Genomic DNA, 22,306 nt, shown 5'->3' with positions numbered 1-22,306 from the left:
ACAGACCTACAATCCCCAGAACCTCTAACAAACTACAATTCCCAGCATCATTTCGGGGAAGACACCTGCTTTTTAAAACAGGGGTGAAGAACCTGCAGTTTGCTCACCCCAATTTCCTAGGAACCAGGAATGGGAAGCTCAAGTGCTTCTAACAGTATGGTTATAGGGAGCAGTGTGTATAAAATATTGAATGTAATAGGATTATGAAGGTAATTGTATCAGAATTATTATGAGAATGTCAAGGAGGGAGGGGGAAAGAGAGATTGTGGAATTCTGGTGGTGAGTGATGATTGGATGAGGATTTGAAAGGGAGTTTGAATGCGAGGCAGTTGGCCTAGGACCCTCGTACCTACGGGACCGCCTCTCCTGGTATGCCCCACAGAGAAACCTACGGTCTTCAAATAAAAACATCTTGAAGGTCCCAGGCCACAGAGAAGCTAGGCTGGCCTCAACTAGAGCCAGGGCTTTTTCGGCTGTGGCTCCGATCTGGTGGAACACTCTGTCACAAGAGACCAGGGCCCTGCGGGACTTGACATCCTTCCGCAGGGCCTGCAAGACAGAGCTGTTCCACCAGGCCTTTGGCCAGGGCACAGCCTGACTCCCTCCCTCGGCAATCTTCGCAGAGCTCTGGCCCAATGGTTGCTAGTGGCTTGAATTAATTAATTTTTATAATGAATGATTTTAGAATGTTGTTTATGTTGTACTTTTGTACTGTTTTATTGTTGATAGCCGCCCTGAGCCCGGCTTCGGCTGGGGAGGGCGGGATATAAATAAAATTTATTATTATTATTATTATTGAGAATGGTAGGTTCTGGAGGGGGTGGGTGGGCAACTAAATATTCAGTTTAGGATCAGTAGTCTAGTCATCATTCTTGTAATAAAGCAACATATAAGATAAATAGAATTTGAGGCCGTAAGCTCAGGTACACATGTCATCCTACAATCATTTAGTGAATCATCCATACAGTCTCCTTTAGTGAGGGTGCAATAACTAGGATCTGGACCAAACATTGATATTTTTTGGTCTTTTCTAGTTTCATAGGTTTATGTTCTGGTTCTAATGATGTAACAGGGGTGGGGGATCTTTAAATACTGGACCTAACCCCATTGGTTCAAAAACTGAGAGCAGCGAGTAGGTTTCAGTACATACTCCCTCCTCTCCCCAACATGTGCTTTGCACAAACATGTAACAGCAAGAGAAACCACAGATACTTATTGCTTAGACTCATTAGATGTTTAGTGAATACAATAACCATACAATTCAGAGCATATTAACTTTTACTAATTATTAATTACAGCGGTACCTCGGGTTAAATAATTTGTTCCGGAGGTCCGTTCTTAACCTGAAACTGTTCTTAACCTGAAGACCACTTTAGCTAATGGGGCCTCCAGTTGCCGCTGCGCCGCCAGAGCACGATTTCTGTTCTCATCCTGAAGCAAAGTTCTTAACCCGCGGTACTATTTCTGGGTTAGCGGAGTCTGTAACCTGAAGCGTATGTAACCTGAAGTGTATGTAACCCGAGGTACCACTGTACTTATTATTACACTTCTAGGAGACTGAAAACTAAACCTCCACTACTTTGCAGCTATTCACGAGAAAAGCTTCAGGAGTAAACCCGGAGGACATAAGGGTGGGGAATCTGTGGTTCTCCACATGCAGCTGGACTCCAATTCCCATCAACCCCATTATTTGGAGAGCTTTTTGTTTCTACAGTAGCCATAGTGGCTTGGATAACTTGTCTTTTGTATTGTATATACTTACACTTCCATAGGTTTTTTTACATGCTAATAATAACTTCTATTTTACTGTTGCTTGGATTCCCATGGCATTGTTTGTTGGTTACTGAGAGCCACTGGAAATGTGGAGTGTAAATTAAAAACAACCAACTGAAAGGAAAAAGAGGGGCTGAGAAAGAGAAGAAATAAGCCTGCTCATGCTCCCCCTGATAGCTTATACTGTAGTTTTCTGAAGGGCAGAATTAGGTTGGAGGATGCCATTCCCATCTCCAGAACTGCATGGCCCACCCCTATATAGCTATAAAACGCTCAGATTTGGGGTCAGCTGGCAGCCCTTTGGCACAACAGGTAAGGCCCGAAAGTGAGAAGACATACAATGACATTTTGTTTCAGGTCCCACTTTTAACTATAACTAAATCCTCTTCTATTGCTTTCAGTGGATTTTAGTCATGACTGATTTTTGCTAGATTCTGTCCAGGTCACTAAGTATTTCAGGTTGCAACCCTATAAGCACTTATCTAGGATGAAGCCTCAGTGAACTTACCCTAATGGGACTAACATCTGAGTGCATAGGATTGCATAGGATTGTGTTGTCAAGTAAACAAATGCATGTCCAGCATGCTATCTCTTAAGGAAGGGATCCTAATCTCCACAATGTGTTCTATGTGTGCATAGAATGGCAGCTATTGTTGTGGGTTAAGAAATACCTTCTTTAGTAGCTCTTTTAAAAAAGAAAGGTCCAACTGATATATAGAAGTGTTTGCAGTCACCAGTTGGTTGGATAAGCAACTTGGGAAAAGGAAGCATTTAACTTCCATCTCAGTACACAATGAGCACCTTTTAGCAGACAACCAGGAACTCTCTCAAAGCTATAATTTTGCCTTGGCCTTTCAAAAAAATCAACAGTAGCTTATATTGTTAGGCATACTGTGAATAAGCAATTGTACTGAAATATTTAAAGACAGCTGCCATTCATTGTAGGGCACAAGGACTATTTACATATGTCAAGAGGATTTTAATGGGAAACAAAGAGGTATAGTTAGCTCTATCCTACTTCCCTAAATGTCAGTCTGGAAGTGTCATTCAGATGAATAAAAGTCAGAAACAAGAGTTTACTTCAGGGGTGGGGAGTATCCAGAATTTGCAAGATTTACTCCCATCAGCCCCAGTCAGCCTGGCCAATAGTCACAAGATGACATGAGTTGTAGTCCAGTAAGGTAGTCTAGGCTTCCTACCCATGGTTTACATTGACACTGGAGTTGTCATGATCCATGGCATGGTCAGGATTTTTTTTTTTTTTTTTTTGGGGGGGGGAGCCAGGCATTATTGGTCAGTTAGTTACGTATTTTTATTTACTTGATGGGGGTCAGCTGCCTACTCAGCTATGCCCATGGGCCATGGTGGACTTCAACTCCCCTCTTCCCTAATCGCTGGCCATTCTGGCTGGAAGTGAAGGGAGCTGGAGTCCAGCAATATCTGAAGGGCATCACATTCTCTACCCATGTGGACAGTGCATGTGAGGAGGCGGGACAAATGGCCAGGGAGCAGCAAAGTAGCTAGAGCACTCCTTGCACGCCATAGCTTGCCTTGTCCTGTCCTGCAACCCAGGCTACTGAATTGCAGAGTGACACAAAACAAGTAACTGGTCTCTGTGCTGAAACATTACATATGCATCGAACTGTAGTCAAAAAACTAGGGCAACATCCTTAACGTAGACAGTCTACAAGATAACCATGTCTAGCCACAACGTCGCAGCCATTAAACTGAAGGCAGTGTCACGCCGACGGCAGCCACGTGGCTTCCGCTTTGAATACCAGCCTTTTTTCTTTTTTTTTTCCAAATGGGCAAGGCGCATGCGCAGAAAGAACGCAAGCGTCCCTCTCTCTCCCTCCCTCGTTTCTAAGAGGGGCTATTTAAAGGGCCAGCCAAACCCACTTAAAAACAAAGTAAATTTAATTTTAAAAAAAATGCCGGGGGCGGGAGAGGATCAAGAAGTAAAAGGATGGTGGCTTATTGAGAATATGTGAGGCAAGAGATCAATTCAACGGGGGCGAGCTATCCAGGCAGCCGGCACAGCGCGCCCGATGGTTTTTGCGACTCACAGCCAGGCTTGGGGGTCAAAAGTGAGGCGGGCGGCTGCGGCTGCTCGAGACAAGCCCCTTCTCCGTCCCTGGCGCGCGCGCAACAACCTTTTCTTCCGGGGTGGTGGGGAAGGGAGAAAAGGAGCCACAATTCGGATTTCCACCATGGAGCTGCCGGTGACTGACCTCAGGGAGGGCCGTTGCGGCGGCAAGGGCTCGGAGGCGCCTCGGGAGCGACGCCCGCCGGTTTCTGTGGCAGCGGTGCTCCCCGCCGGAGGAAGCGGGGAGCGCCTGGGCGGCTGCACTCCGAAGCAGTTCTGCGCTCTGCTGGGGAGGCCGCTCGTTAGTTACACGGTGCGAGCCATGGAAAGGTAAATAGCCGCCGCCGCCGCCTCTTCCCTCACGCCAGCCGTTAGCGCGGCCAACGGCTTTTTTCCTTCACCCACGCATGCGCACACGCTCTCCAGGGCTGACAGGCATGGCGCGCTTACCTCAGCCCCCCCCCCCGCCTTCCGAGAGAAATAATAACTGTCAATGTATAAAACGCAAAGGAAGCAGTGTGGGTGTATGAGGGAAACCCGCCCCCCCCCGCAAAAATATCGCATTTGGGCAACGTTGGGGTCGGTCCCAATAAGGGTTCTTGCCAAAAATGCGGGTCATAATCATGACTCACTTCACGCAGCTGAGATTTTGAAGAAGACGCAGCTCTGCCTGGAAGCTTACAATTTTATCTACTTATAAACATTTTTAAAGGAGGGGGAGGAAGGAAATCAAATTCAGCTCTGTATTATGTGCACACTTGAAAAGACCTATTGATTTCACGAGGATTCGCTTTCAGAATCGTGCTTACTTACCTGCTGAATACAGGGGTGTTTATTCTGATTAAACACTAGGAGTTTTGTAGCCTTGATTCCAGGGCTTTATTGCTAAGATGAGGGAGATGTTCAAAGGCAAGCCCCACCTACTCGGACCCCTTGTCCTATGGAGCCTCAGCTAGTAAAAAGTATTTGCAGTTCTGAGTGCTCGTGATCACTAATGGAAGCTTAAGCATGTGATGTACTTATTTATCTTTTACACATACACCCCACCTTTTTTCTAAGGAGCTCAAGGTGGCGTACATGGTACATGTTGACTTGGAGGTCCCACTAAGTTCAGGGAAGCTCTTACTGTGTTTTGAACTGCAGCTTTGGAATTTGATCCTAGGCAGCTGGGTACACCTAAGCTGCTTGAAATGAGTGGGATTTTTCAAAGTATTCACAGGTTTGATCTGTAAATGATCTTGGGTATGTAGCTGTCTATATCCCAGGTCATTTCATATTCCAGGTAATTCCAAATTCTAAAGATGTAGGCTTGATGGGAAGAAAAGAAAAATTGCAAGTGATGTGGTATTTTTTTTTAAATTAAAAAAAATGAATTGGAATTAGAGTAATTTACGCTGGAAATTTTTATGATGTCCTAGGCAGTAATCTAATTTGGCATAACTGTGTTTAGTAAATGAAGCTAGTGGCATTGCCTAATATTTACTTGTAGTTGACATCTATTTACTAATGAAATTATGAAATGGAAAAAAATTATGTGGGGAAAATACGGTGCTGAAACCCCTACATCAGTAATTGTAAGCACGTAAATAATGTGATGAATGGGGCCATAGCTCTTTGGTAGATCACATTTTTTGCATGCACTGGGTCCCAAGTCCTTCTCCCTGTCAAGTCCTGGTATGGCTGGAAAAAGAGGTCTGCCTGAAAAGTTGGAGAGACACTGTCAGAGCCCACAAAGAATAGACTCCATGCTGTTGTGCTCTTTAACTCCATAGTTAATATTTTGGAATAGCTACCATCCCCATCCTGTATTTCCCAGCGATTCATGGCAGGCCTTTATTGCTCCAGCTCCTCCAACTGTCATTTTTCCGAACTGTCAGAAATGCTGATGTCAAAACCTATACCTAGTTGGTACAAACAGGGAGCCATACAGTCATGGGGCAGTACTGCTTTCAGTTATGGATACCATAAAATTTGGACTGCCATGGGTGAATAGATAAAATAGGAGGGTATCACTTGGATACATTATTGTGATTGGCATTAAATCTGTTCCCTGGCACTGATTACTTACAGGCATCTCCCCACTTACGGTACCTGTGTTCTGCTTGCATGGTGCTGGGAAATAAATAAATAAATAAATAAATAAATAAATAGAATCATACTGTACCAGGAAGTTGTGGGAGAGAGTTGGAGAGTCCTCGCAGCTTACAAGGAGACCCTCCCCAGAACCTGAAGAGGGCAGAGGAAGACCGAAAGAGACCTGTGGCACAGTGGGGTTTTGTTTACCTAATAGATGACATGTGGGGTAGCACAGCATCAGCCACTGCTGCCACTTTCCTGTGAGTCCTCCAAACTCCAGCTGGTCCCAGAGCTTCAACTCTAGATATTTTGGTCTGGGTTAGAGAGGGAACTGGAGAGCAGAAAAAAATAGACGTTTAGAGACTTTTTAGAGGGTGCTCTGCACTTTATGCAATTTTACTTACGCTTGTGGGGCCCAGGATCATAACCCCTGCATAGGTAAGGGGTCGCCTGTACTCTAGACTCTAGAGTATTCCATTGAGAATCAAGCCTGCCCCTGTTTTGTATACCGTAGCTTTTCTCTTTATCTGCATAATCCAGCCCAGGGTTCTTAGCCCCACTAGGGCAATAATAATAATAATAATATAATAATAATAATAATATAATAATAATAATTTATTATTTATACCCCGCCCATCTGGCTAGGCCTCCCCAGCCACTCTGGGCGGCTTCCATAGAAACAAAAAATACACTAAAATATCACACGTTAAAAACTTCCCTGAACAGGGCTGCCTTAAGATGTCTTCTGAATGTCAGGTAGTTGTTTATCGCTTTGACATCTCGTGGGAGGGTGTTCCACAGGGCGGGCGCCACTACCGAGAAGGCCCTCTGCCTGGTTCCCTGTAGCTTTGCTTCTCGCAATGAGGGAACCGCCAGAAGGCCCTCGGTGCTGGACCTCAGCGTCCAGGCAGAACGATGGGGGTGGAGACGCTCCTTCAGGTATACTGGACCGAGGCCGTTTAGGGCTTTAAAGGTCAGCACCAACACTTTGAATTGTGCTCGGAAACGTACTGGGAGCGAATGTAGGTCTTTCAAGACCGGTGTTATATGGTCTCGGCGGCCGCCCCCAGTCACCAGTCTAGCTGCCGCATTCTAGATTAGTTGTAGTTTCCGAGTCACCTTCAAAGGTAGCCCCACGTAGAGCGCATTGCAGTAGTCCAAGCGGGAGATAACCAGAGCATGCACCACGCTGGCGAGACAGTCCGCAGGCAGATAGGGTCTCAGCCTACGTACCAGATGGAGCTGGTAAACAGCTGCCCTGGACACAGATTTGACCTGTGCCTCCATGGACAGCTGTGAGTCCAAAATGACTCCCAGGCTGCGCACCTGGTCCTTCAGGGGCACAGTTACCCCATTCAGGACCAGGGAATCCTCCACACCTGCTTGCCTCCTGTCCCCCCAAAACAGTACTTCTGTCTTGTCAGGATTCAACCTCAATCTGTTAGCCGCCATCCATCCTCCAACCGCCTCCAGACACTCACACAGGACCTTCACCACCTTCACTGGTTCTGATTTAAAAGAGAGGTAGAGCTGGGTATCATCTGCATACTGATGAACACCCAGCCCAAAGGGCAATAGTCTTTCACTAGCTGGTCAGGACTCAAAGCTGGATTGTATCCTGACCTAAGGTGGATCAGCCCAGTGGCATTACAGCATTACTTGCATATGGAGGTAAATTAAGGATCAGTGCTGTACTGCATGTATGGGCTAATGGAGCTTCTGAGTTTGAAAAGGTTGAACATTCTGCATGAGAGTCCGTTGGAATGTTGGAAATGAACTGGTTTATATGTGACTCAGGCCCTGCATGCTGAAAATAGATTCCAGGACCGAGCCTGAAATAACATTGACTTAGGTTAAGTTTATTGTGTTTTGAAACAACGTGCATGCTTACTACCCCATCTGTTGAATTCAATCTTGTCATTTTTAATAACATTCTTTCTGCCCCTGTTTTGGCCCATTTGTGTTGCTTACCACCCTTTGTGGCTTGCCCTTCTTTGCTTTTGTTGTTCCTCATAGACTGAATGTGTTGTCTTAATAGTTTGGCAGGTGCATAAATTGTAATTTTGCACACCACTACCCTGTGTTTGCCTGTGAAGAATGATTCGGTCAGTGACCTTTTTGCCATGTGCAAATGTGCAGAAAGGAAAATGACTTGGATATATGAAGAATGGTTGTACTCAGCAGATTTTCAAACAGTGTGTTAAGGTGGGCAATGGGAATACAGAGTCAGAAATTCCCAGGGCTTAGCTCTGGAGATTGTTTCTAATACAATGGCTGTTTATGTGAATCAGTAAAGAGGTGTCTGAGTTCAGGAGTGGAGTGTTTTTCTGTTCCAGAAAGCCTTCACACTTGGGCAGAAGAGAGTACTTGCATGTGAATTTGTTTAAAGATACAAAATATACAGCACAGAAGCTGAGTTAAAAATACAGTTTTTAGAAGGGAGCGGAGTGATGCTGTCACCCACACAAAATCAACATTTTGGTTTACACTGACTGATGAACCCCTGCAAGTGTTCCCTATTACATGCCAATGGTGCCAGAGGAATAGATTTATCACCATTCTCTCCAACAAAACCCTGTGGTGGTAGTGGTGGAAAAACCAGTGTGTGTAGTTAACACTGACTAATATTCCATTATCATTAATTTCTGCATATGTTGGTATTTATGCAAACCTTGGCATGATGAATGAGCATTGTTTTGGCACCCTAACTTATGCTCATTCATTCTTAGCTGTCTTAGCCCCCCACTTGTGCCACCCTGCATGTCCCTTCTCTCTTTCCATCTGTATTGGCTCTTTCCAAGAAGCCTTCTCTGACCCCATCCTGGGTGGGTTGCTTTCATTCTTTACAGATGCCAGAGGATTACTGTGTCTTGCTTTGAGCTTTGGCAGCACTTTATACAGTGTCATGCTAACAATTTAATTGGCTCCTGCCTCAATCTCTGGGACTCATCAGCAGCTAGTACCCTTCTTAGAAAACATATGAAAAGACCCCCCACTCCAATCATTTGTGGCTTCCTTGCTTTCCAATATCTTATAATTGCAGACTTTCTTCCCTTTTCAATAGCTCTTTGATGGCATATTGCCCCAAACAGGCACCATCTAGTCCCTGGTCAAATTTAAAAAGGTGTCTTTAGCTGGAAAGATCAAATATCCCACCACCCCTGAAAGGGTACCAAGTGATGTACCTTTTCTGAGAGCTGGCGTCTTCTAAAATAAGAGACATCTGGAAAACATTTTAGCACAAAGTTGCAAGTTCCATTATGTTCCAGAATCTTTTTTTCTTTGCAAGGAGTTATGACCCATGATTAGCTTTGTGATATATTTGGATCTACGTCTTGATGAAGTCTGCTAAAAGACAGAAATTGATTCCATCTATTACTTTTTGCTTCTTTGAATGAAGTTATCTGCTTCATCGTCTTGATAAAACTAGTTCATGAATTCTTTCATGAGCACCACACACTGTATTCTTCCGTCTATTTCATAAGTGAAGCGAGCACTGAGTAGTACTGTACTGGGTTAAAAAATAAAAATAAAACTATTTTTTGTGCTATACTCTGCCTTTTGACCTGCTTTCCAAAGCTTAATTATCACCCCTTAATATAAAACATTCTATCTAGCTTCTGTTTCATAATAGAATGCAATCTGAAAACATGCAAAGGTTTTGATACATTTTAAAGGAAAACTAAGTAACTTTTAAAAATAAATATTCTCTTTTAGTGTAATTTTTGAGCTTGCATTTTGGTAGAAATAACATCTACTGTACTTAGAAGTTCAGCTCTATACAGTGGTGGTTTTACCTTGGTGAAAAGTATTTCAGCTCATGCATGGTCCCAGTTTTCACCAATCCCCTTTACCCACCTAAGGCTTCCTAAAAATATGTTTCTGAGGGTTGGGTACCCTCTGGAACAGCATGGGTTATGGCACTGGCAGGAGATTTCTGCAGAAACTGGGTTCTCTGAATGAAAACACTTTCCACTAAGGCAAACTCACTGGGGAGAAGGATTAATTGTTAAATCACCCTGGGAGCTGTTGCTGTGTGAGGGAAATAGGGGTCTCCTAACACCTCTTAGTACCCGTAGCAAACATTAAGTTCCCAGAATTGTTGGGGGGAAAGCTATGGCTATATAAAGTGATATCTCATTCTTCTTTGGTGATCACTCGTAGCCGTGTAAGATTGTCTTTCATAAAAACAGTCTTAACACTGAGTCTGTAAGTGACTGTGGAGGCCAATTCTGGATCCACACATCCTTCCACAGTGGGGACATAGTTTTCTGGGTGGGAGTTGATCACGGTGAGGGTTTGCCAAATGTGCCTTCCTCTTAGCTCATTTCTCCTTATCACCCTGAGTTCGTGCATCTTCAAGGTTCACAACAGCTTTGGTAAGGGCTGTTCTCCAATTGGAACACTCACAGGCCAGTGTTTCCCAATTGTTGGTGTTTAAACAGTACAGTGGTACCTCAGGTTAAGTACTTAATTCATTCCGGAGGTCCGTTCTTAACCTGAAGACCACTTTAGCTAATGGGGCCTCCTGCTGCTGCTGCGCCGCTGGAAAACAAATTCTGTTCTCATCCTGAAGCAAAGTTCTTAACCCGAGGTACTATTTCTGGGTTAGTGGAGTCTGTAACCTGAAGCGTTTGTAACCTGAACCGTATGTAACCCGAGGTACCACTGTACTATATATTTTTTTAGATTTGCCTTGAGAGAGTCTTTAAACCTCTTTTGCTGACCACCAGCATTACGCTTTCCATTCTTAAGTTGGGAATAGAGTAGTTGCTTAGGAAGACAGTAATCAGGCATCCGAACAACATGACCAGTCCAACTAAGTTGATGTTGAAGAATCATTGCTTTGACACTGGTGATCTTTGTTTCTTCCAGTACACTGGCATTAGTTCACTTATCTGCCCCAGTGATGTCTAAAACTTTTTGGAGATACCGTTGATTAAATCGTTCAAGGATTTAAATATTTAAAGTGGTATGATACTGCTTTAAATGTATAATGCAGATGGGGCCATAGTTGGCAAATTCACTACAGGTTTCCCTAAGGCCATACGCTATCCCCAGTCATAATAGGAGAGAATCTTCTTATGCCTCTAGTAAATAGTATATGTCTAAGAATATTTTGTGTCTTAACAAATAATTACAGTTGTGAGTAAATTCTGGTCACAAAGTTGGTTATTCAGTTGAGTAAATGAGAAGATTTACGTATGATTCGAAGATCTAATGTAGAAGTTTCTGTTGGGTAAAACATACGGTAGTTCACCATTGTTCTGAACATGTGAATTGTGTCTTGCTTTTTTTTGCTAGTGTTCCTAAATAGCAAACAAGTAAAATTAAAGAAACTCTGAAAGATACTTTTTTTAAACATATTTAGAAAAAAAATACTCAAATATTTAGACACGTGCATTAAATAATTTTATTCAATGCCTTATAGAATCAGCTGGATATCTGATATTGTTGTGGTGGTGTCTCCGGAGAACGTTGAAGTAATGAAGTCTATTATAAAAAAATACGGTCACAAACGAACAACAGTAGCCGAAGGTGGAATGACTCGTCATAGATCGATCTTCAATGGATTGAAAAAATTTGCAGAGAGTCACCTTCTCAGTTCACCACTTCAGAAACCAGAAGTAATAATAATCCATGATGCCGTGAGACCATTTGTTGAGGAGGACATACTTTTAAAAGTAGTTATGGCTGCCAAAGAGCATGGGGTAAGTACTGTAAAATCACAGAACTCTAATGCTGAGATAGTAGGTGGTAACACAGAGACAACTAACAGTGCTCTTGAGTTTGGATGATCTCAGTGATCAGACTGTGATATAAGGGCTCAGGCACTTCATAAGGTATTCTGGACCCAAGTTTTTAAGGGTTTTCAGTATCTTGAACCTGGCATGGTAGGATAGGATAGGTAGGATAGAGACAGCAAGTATATATTTTCTAGGAGAGATGTCATATGCTTTTACCATCTGACCTCACCAGCAGCCTAGCTCCTGCCTACTGTACTAGCTAGAACTTCCAGACTAGGCTAAAGGGCATAGAGCACATTACAGTAACCCAACCTTGAGTTTACCAATGCATGGACTACAGTGATCTGGTTATGCTGATCCATGCAGAGAAAGACTCTGGAAATTAAGCATTCCAAGATATCCTAAAATGAGTTAAAGAACATTTAACACTTATTTAAATTTCTATGAAAAATAATGATTTCCTCTTACATTGTGTGTGTAGAGACTTCCTGGTTTTCTTTCCTTTCTTTTTCATAAAAAAAAACACCAACCTGTCTGAAACTTCATACTAAATCACTCATGCAAGGAAGATGATGCTAATTTAGAGTTCAAGTTCTGCATACCATAAAGATAGCATAATTGTATGAAGTTTTAATGTTCTTAAAATGGCAATTGATCAAGTAGGATATTGCACTCCTTAATTCCACTTGTCAGTGGAATAAATTACTTTATTACATTTACTAATCAGTTTGTTATTTGCCTGAAGGATTCAAAATGTGCAACTTTCCAGAACTTCCAAATTAGGCCTTAATAAATTAATTATATGAAACAATCTCCTGATAATGTTAGAATATAATTTTGTAACCAATTAGATTCCATTTATGTTTTGAAGCAATTTATAATTAAAATTTTACATTTCTAAAAACCACTATTTTTGTTGCCAATACAAGTTGTGGAAAGTAGTGGAAACAGAAGAAGGCAGCATTCCAAAGCCCCTAGCGAGTTTTTTATTGCCAACAATTTAAACTGCACCACAAAGAAAAATGCTTGCAGCATGTTTTCTTTAAATTGAACTTGTCAGTCCAGCTTGAAAGATAGAATTGAGAGACAGAGTCTCTATAATTACAAGTATTGAATTAAGTCTGATTCTTTCCTTACAATTATTGCTGTTTATAAGTAAAAAGTGACTCAAAAACTTTCACGTTTTCAAAAGTTAGAATTTTCCTGATTGTTTTTTGGATTTGTATTTCACATGAAACAGGCAGCCAATTGAAAGATGAGACTGATGCTTCTTTATGCTTTCAAATAAACCTTTAGTGTTAAATTTGAAATAGTACATTTTGAAAATAAATATTGATTAGGGATATAACAATGTGATTAGTTTGAAAAGAGTTGACTGCCAGAATACCCAGGTGTAGAATCTAGCTTCTGTTGAGTGAGAATTCAGGATGTTGTTGTGTTTGTGTTCAGTGCCTGTGTACTTTTACTTAGACCAGGTGTATGTGTATTCCAGGGCTAGAAAAATCACCTTCAGAGTTGCCAAACTGCAGGATTACAGAATTTGGACTGAAGGATCACATAGATAAATGGAAGCTCCATTGCACAGTATATAGTATATATTGGCCTTACATGGAATGGAATTGCCATGCCCATAACTTCCATGCTTTTGATGAATGCTTTTGTAAGCATCTTAGCCCCAAGTTTTCTTGATTTTATATTTCATTGTATTTCTTAAAGGAAATTTATTGAATGACATAGATCTCCTTGGAGGGAGGCATCCATCAAAATCTAACTTAATTGTGGCTCTATATTCATTAACATTTATACTGTGATTTGACATGTTGAAAATATTTATTTATTTATAGTAGTAATCTCTACATCAGTCCTCTAAGAGTATTTCTCCTAGTTTTTATTATCTTCCAGGTATATCTAGTAGTTTAAGAAGTGTGCTTGGCATACACTGTAATCTGTTGTTATCCTCATGTTATGGGAGTGGAATGTGAGACAGAATGTCTATTGCAGCCCTAGAATGTAGTCTGCTGCAGTTATCAAAGATTGCAAATTGAGAGAATGTGACAAAGAGGTGTAAAACAGGTCACTCAAGGAAGCTAAGCTGAGCCAGAAACTGCAAATCAAGTGAAGCCATTGCACATCCTTGCACACACAGGCAAACACACAACAGCACTCTAAGGTGCTCACATGCATCCAGCAGTGTTTCACATATAAAAACAGACACAGCAGTAATGTTACCTACCTCCTGACTTTTGTTCAGCCTTTTAGCCTGATGATTACCTTTTTTCAGAGGGCAGAGGAGGGACCCAACTTTACCTTTGTTGTTGTTGTTTAGTCGTGTCCGACTCTTCGTGACCCCATGGACCAGAGCACGCCAGGCACTCCTGTCTTCCACTGCTTCCCGCAGTTTGGTCAAACTCATGCTGGTAGCTTCGAGAACACTGTCCAACCATCTCGTCCTCTGTCGTCCCCTTCTCCTTGTGCCCTCCATCTTTCCCAACATCAGGGTCTTTTCCAGGGAGTCTTCTCTTCTCATGAGGTGGCCAACTTTACCTAGGCAACATCAATCTGGCAATGAGCATGTACTGAATTAACTTACACTTAACTTACCCCTGTAGTATCTCTTTTCTTTTACATAATTTAAACTAAAAAGGAAAAATGGAAGGTACCCAAAAATTGTAGAAAACACGGAATCCCCCTGCACTTCAATGATAAAAAATTAACTGCTTTAATTCAGTCATTTTCCTTTTTTCGCTTTCCCCCCTTTCTTTCTTTTTGGTAATGTGGCTAGCTTAAACCCTTTGCCAGGTAGATTCGCTATGCCAAGTTGCATAGTGATAGGATGAATCATCTTGATTTTATTATGAATGGAATTCTGAAACAGCTGTTTTAACTATACAGCTGCTCCTAGAGCAGCACAATAAGAAATTTATGTGTATAGATTTTGTTATACTTCAGAATGAAATTTTGTTGTTGGATATCTGATTTTGGCTGTATAGGTGACTGACATGTAAGATGACACATAGTTTGGAGACACTGTTTCAAAACCAGCTGCACCTGCAATTACAATAGAACACCAGAACAATTGCATAAGTGCTGCATTAAAGAAAAGGAGAGGCTTTGTCAACCTCACATAAAGATACCCTTGTGCATATGTTTAGGATGAAGTTTCTGAGAATGCTTACTAAGCTTGTGAAGACATTTTTCATCCCCTAATTAGGAATGCTGTATGTTGGTTGCAGCAGACAAATGTGGGGGGGAAATTGAGCAGTTGTCCACTGAGTCTGTGGGACAGTTACCACTATATAGCATTCTAGTGAAAGATGGCCATTCTGTCATCCCTTCTATCAGTTGTTTATAAAATGCTCTATTCCCTGGAACAAGCTCTAGATCAGATATATACTCAACCTTTTTGAGCCCAAGGGCATGTTTAGAAATCTTAGGGTGGTGTCCAACAAAGTAGTTCTGCTAGGGCATGGACTTTGGCTGTGAAACAGAACTTCACCTCTTTCTCCTCTCCCTGTGCCCATCTAAATCTGTTCTGGGGTTTCCCCCCAGATTTGCACATGGGGAAAGGGGAGGAGGGAAAGTTCTGTTACGCAAGCAGAATCCTTGTGCTAGCAGAACTACTTTGATGGTTACCACCATAAGAAACTGTCATGGGTCTCACAAAATACTAGTTTCCTGGTGATGCTCAGAACCCTCTACAACTCCCCAGAAACAAAACAGACTAAAAAAGCAATCAACATCCCCTAAACAGGCAATCAAATAACCCAATGGCTGCCATGTTGGGGGCCCTAGCTTTAGATCATGGTTGTCCTAGGGTGGTACACTGTTTCAGGCTACAGACGGGGGCATTTCATAAAAATAAAAAAATCACCTCTGTGAAATACACAAACCACTCGCTTAAAGTAAAAAAGAATCTATGAGGTTGTTCTTCTCCCTTCCTTTTCTATTTGGAGAGATTAAAAACACAACAACCTTGACATGGTAGAGTTCACTCTACTACTTCATTTTGCTGAACATGTAGAATAATAACTAGATGAACTCTATAAGAGCCAGCATTTTCTGGTTGTTATGCCTGTTACTGTTTTTCAGAAAGTTAGTGCTCCGAGGACTATTTGCTACTGGGTTGACTTCAAGAACACCACTTAATATACGCTATCAGTGAAGGGTTTTTAAAAAATTGCTTGTGGGTGAATTTCATTGTTCTTTTGGATACTATTTGTATGACTGAAGGTTCCTTAGAAGCAAGGTTTTCTGCTGTGCTTCTTTTTTCTTAAGCTGCTTCATGGCTTGCACCGCCCCCCTCTCCAAGCCATACATGGACGCTCCAGGGACTAGTTGAAAACATTCCTAATGCAATTAGTGCATGTCATTTCATTGAGAAGTGCAACTTTGTAACTTAAATGATCAACATCCTTAAGGCATGTGCCTTTCTTCTGATTTCTAATTTGCCTTAGTGCTATCACAAAATGAGCTACTGTGCTTGCACATACCTGCAGCAACTTGTTATCGGATAGAAAATGCAGCAAATGTTCTTGTGCAGTATTGAAAACTTAAGGAAAGCTGTCCTTCTTTCTTCACCAGTTGCAAGAGAGACAGCAAAATTGCTCTGGCTTGGTTTTGTTTGACATAGCAGAAGTGGGCCCCTGCAAAATCCTTGAGTGCTCTATTGCTCCCCAAAGCTCACTGATCTCATGCAATCCTTCTCGTGCAGTATATGTTATTCGGTGTTTAAATTTTCAGGTATGCTTTGAACCTTCTAGTAATGTTTTGATTCTCTTGACTTCCTTTGTTGTTGGGCAAGAAGCCAACAAGCTGTGGAGATGGAGGAGGTCTGGTACAGCCTCTGGATCCTATTCCTGGCTTCCTTCAAATTTTAGATATTTCATTATAGTGCTCATTAGTGAAATATTATTTCCCCCAAGGCAGTCTAAAGGACTCTCCCAGTGATTCATAACTTGTGGGACACTATACACCATTCAGCTATAAAATTATGACTACCTCAAATGAGGCTGCAGAAAAACAGTTTTAAGTGGTACTGTTTTTAAATTATGACAAATCCAATGTTCTAAGAAATATTTCTTGTACTTGGACTCTCCCCTCCCCAATAACTTATTGTGCACAGAGAACACAGTAATGATACTCATTGTAGAGTTCTAAACCTTTACAACTTCGAAATTCCTAGATGTTTCTTTTTAAAAGATAATGAAACCCTTCCTAATGGACTTTATGAACTGAAACCTATTTTTATTCCGTACTTTCACCTTTTTAACAGGTTTATGAATCAGTGGAGCAGGTAGTATTTAAGGAGACTTGTGTTTCCGAAACTTGTTACTGTAGAAAAAAATTCAACAATGCTTCTTTGTGCATGAAAGGATTTTGCTGGGTAAAATTAGGCTGTAAAAACCAAAAGGAAACATTGGTTAATTTAGACTGAATACAGTAGAAAGTTGGGAACCTTGAATCCTCAGGAAATAATGCAGCTACTGACTAGAATCCAGTTTGCTTGTGTATCTGTTTTTGATAGGAATAGGAATTCTTATCTATTATGAAAAGATCTTTAGAAATAAAGTTATGTAGCTTAAGAAAACCACTGTTTCTAAAGAAATAATTACTGTTCCTTAAAATGAATGTTTTTTAAATTTAGGATTTGATTGTAATTTTTCTAGAGTATCTTGACAGAATCAGGACATTTCAAGAAATTAGAGGTGTCTTTGATAGAAATAACAAGTGAATAGCCCTTTGTAGTTTAAAAAATAAAAACAATTTAAGAATTTTAAAGAAAGGGACAATTATTTTTTTTGCGTCCTACACTTAAATCCACATTTGGAAAGTAACAGAGTGAGAGAGAGGGCTTGAACTAAAGCCAGAAAATTGAAGCAGGCAGAACAGCTTTGTTGACCACACTATGGCAGGTGGTCAGGCTTCTAGTATATGTACCTTGCTAATCCAGAGGTGCAAACTACAGAGGTTGACATCCCTTCAGTTCTGGGCTGAACTCCAGCCTTCAGTCATGAAGTTTCCAGCTCAAGCCCTAGACTTCCTGTTGGATAGTGATTCCTTTTGCTTCCCTTCCTACAACGAAGCATTAATCATTCACTACCCAGCAAATCCCCTTCCGCTAGCTCCAAGAAGCCAGTGTGGGCAAGGGGCAAGGGATTAGGTGATTAGCTGCACTTCTCTAAGCACTGGTCCACATCCTCAGACCACGATAATCAAAATGATCCAGTAGAGATAGAACAGGCAGGGTTCTGGACACTTCCATTGGACTTGCTCTAACTGGTATCTGTGGTATCTGACTGTCCAAATCTGAGTGATTTTGCCCCTAGCCTAAAGTGCCTTGCAAGTATACACAAGGCTGCTTAAAGGGTGTCATAGCAATGCTCTCTTGGTCATATGGCACAAGCCCATTCACCACTTGGAAGAGCTCTGCTGGACAACTACTGTGGACACAGTGATGACGGAGAAGCAAGCTTTCTCCATTGCCATCACCATATGCTAAGTGCCGTAATGCACTTTGGCCTGTGCTCAGTTGAAGCAGGCGCATGTGTGTGAACTTTTTATGCATAACTGTAAATTTACGGCCAAGAGAAAAGCAGTTTTAACTGGAAATTAGGATTAGGATTTTCAGAAACATAGTAGAAACTGTGTAAAGGAAGAAATTTTGAAACAAAGACTGCAATTCTAACCCCACCCACCTGAGAGTAAGTCCCACTGAATTCAATAGAAATTACTACTTAGTAGACATCCAATTTTGTAATTATGCATTATAAATATACATTGTGTACATTAAACCTTTGTTTTTGAAGTCTGCTTAATATGCACCATGGTGTCAGGTGTCAGGTCATTGATTCAAAGTTTGCTTTAAGCTTCTGATTATCTATTCATTTTGCATTTCGGAATAAACAGATTAAAACTTCCTTCCTGCTGACCTTATTCCAACAAGTTCTACAACTGGCCCCTTCCAGCTGGGTAAACAGCCTTAAGGATCTAATTTGCCCTCTTCTCTTTAATTCAAAATTATGTTAAATGTTCTCTTCAGTGACTCATGACATCATTTTCCGTTTTCACAGAGTAGTTTACACAGGTTCAACAGTTCATTCTCAGCATTACAAATTAAGGAATTTAAGACTCTGGGTTGTACTGTCTTTTTTAACATTCCAAAACCACTCTAGTGTGTAACCATTCTGTCTAGGCCTGTTTTGTCGTCTCAATCGAATACCATGGAGTATTTATTTATCGCCCACAAATTTACCTTTTTACAGTACAGTGGTACCTCGGGTAAAGTACTTAATTCGTTCCAGAGGTCTGTTCTTAACCTGAAACTGTTCTTAACCTGAAGCACCACTTTAGCTAATGGGGCCTCCTGCTGCCACTGTGCCACCGGAGCATGATTTCTGTTCTCATCCTGAAGCAAAGTTCTTAACCTGAGGTAATATTTCTGGGTTAGCGGAGTCTGTAACCTGAGGTACCACTGTACAAGATAGACAGACAAATCCTGGGCCAGAATCTTCATGCCAGCCACATTGGACTCCAAGCAAGCACAAAGTATTGTTACCGGAAAGACAGCTCAGTTTTTGTCTCCACACTGTCATTTTGTCTTTTAGTCCTTCTTGAACATTAGTTTGTAAAGGCCAGTAAAGGAGTATTTGTAGGTCCTTTGTGAACCTCTCTTTCCCATGTCAAGGATAGGTTGTCAATCTTTCCCTCGCTTGCCAGGGGAACTCCTGGATGCACTAAAGCCAAATCTCAATTTCTTAAATTGATCAAGTCAACGCTGCACTGTTTATCAATCCCTGAGTTCTTGTGTGACTTTCCAGTTAGTAAAACTGGGGATGGGGAGAAGCTGTGCAACTGACTACTGAAATGAGCTGGAGAAGAATTGTGGGGAGGTGGGTTTTTAAGAACCCTAGAAGCTTCTTTCCAAGCCAGGTGTGGACAAATTTTTTTGGCATCCCTGACATTTACTTGAAGATGGGATGGGTTTGAGGTCTTACAAAAGAGCATAACAAAAGCATCAATAACAGGTAGATGAATGTTGTCATAAGTTTTGGTGATTAAGTTGCTGTGAAGTAATCTTGGATTTTGTTGGCTACTAAATTAGAATAGTTTTTCTAAAATCAGTTTAATGCTAAAAGAGTAGCTTAATACAGTATCAGTTTAATGCTAAAGAGTAGCTTAATACAGTATCAGTTTAATGTTCAAATATACAACAAAATATTTTTTGGAAATAGTTGAAATATTTTAATCTCATAATTGCTGGTGGTTGCTTTATCTTTGAAGGTGGTATTCTGTAAATTTAGGGTAAGTATTCTTTTAAGACAGTTCTGCTAACAGAAGTGGTAATTACAGTATGTGGCTGAAGCATGTTGATTACTAGAGATATAATTGGTGGGAGCGCAGATGTCTGAATAGAAGTACATGTTTCTACCTGTTAAAAACATAAATACACAGGTAATTCTTCTACTTTAGTTTAGAAAATACATGTGGTTTTGAATGCCCACTAATGGAAGTTGTTTCAATGGTGTAAAATAATATTTTCTGTGCAGTAATATGTGGAAAGAGTTTGATTAATTAGGATGTGAAGACATTAATCATATTCATTTACAGAGCAATACTATCCCTGAGTTTATTTATGCCTCCTGGGCAGGGAGAGGCTCTCTTCTAAGTTCCTGTGCATTTGCTCAGCCTGAAGATACACTGGGATAGATTTCAGTCTCAATATATCACATCACTGCTGCCCTTTCCGTTGGCACCAGTACAAGGGACAAAAAGTGGGTGGAATAGGGAATGGCAAGGGAAGAGCAGAGCTTAATCAGTATTGTGTGCTTTCTCAGGCAACGCTCCCGTTTCCTTCAGTGGTGTAATGTTACGCCTGTAAGTGAGGAAGTGTATTATAATGCTACCATTGTTGTCAACAGTCAGTCCTAGACAACTGCCGCATCTCAATTTCTTCTCTGCTGCAGTAGAGGACAGGATCCCAACTAAGACATGCTTATTTTCCTAAGCATAAGTCCTGACTATCTCCATGATTACTGCTGGCACTTGAAGCCAATCAGAAGAAAATTGAGAACTGAAAATAAGACCAATTGGGTGAATAGCCAGGAGGCTCTGACGATTCACCAAATGGTGTGTGTGAGAGAGAGGATGGACAAAATGAAACTAATTCTGTCAAAGTTGAATTATCAATGTTTATTGAGCAAGAGACAGATGTAAAGACTGTTGCTTGGAAGTGGTCTCTGCCTAAAGTTCAAAATACTTAATCACGCATTACATATTCCAGTGTAGTGTTGTAGAATTGTTGGCTAAATTTAGTCTATTGTGTCATAACTCTTACCTGATTGCTTGTCCTACGAATTCATTCACTACTTACCATAAACGTTTTAAACTAAGATATTTATAAGCCTATGAAGGCAACACAGCAGAAATTCAGAAACCATGTTTATGAAATTGAATTAAATTAAAGTAATTTGGTTTGATTTGTAATAATTTGGAAAAATTATTATTATTATTTTTAAAAATGCCGCTAGAGTCTGAGTCATATTTAATTTGATTGCTTGGGTCATCTGATTGTTTCTCCACATGCCCATGGTTATGGTTTCAAATATAGATCTGGGTTTGGTGAAGTGGTCACATTAATACTTTGCCATTTATCCACCATGGTATGGTTACACTCATTCCATATTTCAGAACAGTCAAAATAATTTGTCAGTTGGTTTTTCAGCCTCCATAATGAAGTAAGTTTTTTGCCTCCCATAAATAGAAGATTCTGAAAATACAATAGGTATGTGTGTGCTTTAGATAGTTTTTCACAAATATGAAAGATTGGTGCTAAACATTTTTGGGAAAGGTTTTAGTGTTAATTTTCACTGTTTGCTACAACAGGATAAAAATAATGCATGCAGCTGTCTATTCCCATAGTATGAGGCTCAACTTTCATCGACATCATGCAGAATAGGATGTGCAATATATCAGGAAGAATTCAATGTCTGTCTGGATCAGGCCAACAGTGTATGTGGAAGTCACAATATTAAATTTGCTTGGACTTGTTCTTTAAGCAGAGATTAACTAAGGTAAACATGTAAATCTGTGTTTAACCTCCCTTTTTTTTCTTGGTTCCCAAGGCAGCAGGAGCAATCTGTCCTCTTGTCTCCACTGTTATTGCTTCCTCTGCTGACGGATGTTTAGACCATTCACTAGATCGTGCCAAGTACAGAGCAAGTGAAATGCCTCAGGCATTCTTATTTGATATAATCCATCAAGCATATCATCAGGTAAGAATTTTGGCAATTAAAAAAGAAACTTACTCTTCTCCTCAACCCCCCACCCCCATACTGTAAGAGGCAACTGACTTGCATGTGTTATTTGGGGAGTGACTTAGTAAATATTCATTTTAATAAATTATATTTTTGGTTTTTTTGCCACCAAATGGTAGCATTTTGTATAATTATGTTATGTTACATATACTAAACTTCCACACAAATATCCACACAAAATGGATGTAAAGGTTTATGTGTTGGGTGTGTACAGCCTACACCGGTCTGTGTAGTTGATTCTGCAGTCAAAATGGACAAATGCTTGTTCTACTAAGTGTGTCTTCTCTTTGTTTTGATCGGGGAAGGTGAAA

At 40.9% G+C, this 22,306-nt stretch overlaps 1 protein-coding gene across 4 annotated transcripts in view; it reads left to right on the top strand.

The window, feature by feature from the left end:
• The first annotated feature begins 3,642 nt into the window (after positions 1 to 3,642).
• CRPPA (CDP-L-ribitol pyrophosphorylase A) overlaps positions 3,643 to 22,306 on the top strand; it is a 51,240-nt gene continuing 32,576 nt past the window's right edge. The window contains exons 1-3 of one of the 4 annotated variants that reach the window (XR_014517707.1): positions 3,643 to 4,189; positions 11,367 to 11,646; positions 21,804 to 21,953. Coding sequence is in view for 3 of the 4 variants with exons in the window: in XM_083468374.1 (XP_083324500.1) it covers positions 3,822 to 4,189; positions 11,367 to 11,646; positions 21,804 to 21,953 (798 nt within the window). In the remaining variant the exon portion in view is untranslated. Of the gene's footprint in view, positions 4,190 to 4,280; positions 4,439 to 11,366; positions 11,647 to 21,803; positions 21,954 to 22,306 lie in introns of those variants that run through there. The other 3 variants (XM_083468374.1, XM_083468373.1, XM_083468375.1) reach the window with 3 other exon arrangements.

The sequence above is a fragment of the Podarcis liolepis genome (assembly GCF_965112155.1).
Source record: "Podarcis liolepis genome assembly, chromosome: 12".
In the NCBI taxonomy this organism is placed as follows: Eukaryota; Metazoa; Chordata; class Lepidosauria; order Squamata; family Lacertidae; genus Podarcis; species Podarcis liolepis.
The sequence above is the reverse complement of the archived record's forward strand: the minus strand, read 5'-3'. Positions and strand labels throughout refer to the sequence as shown.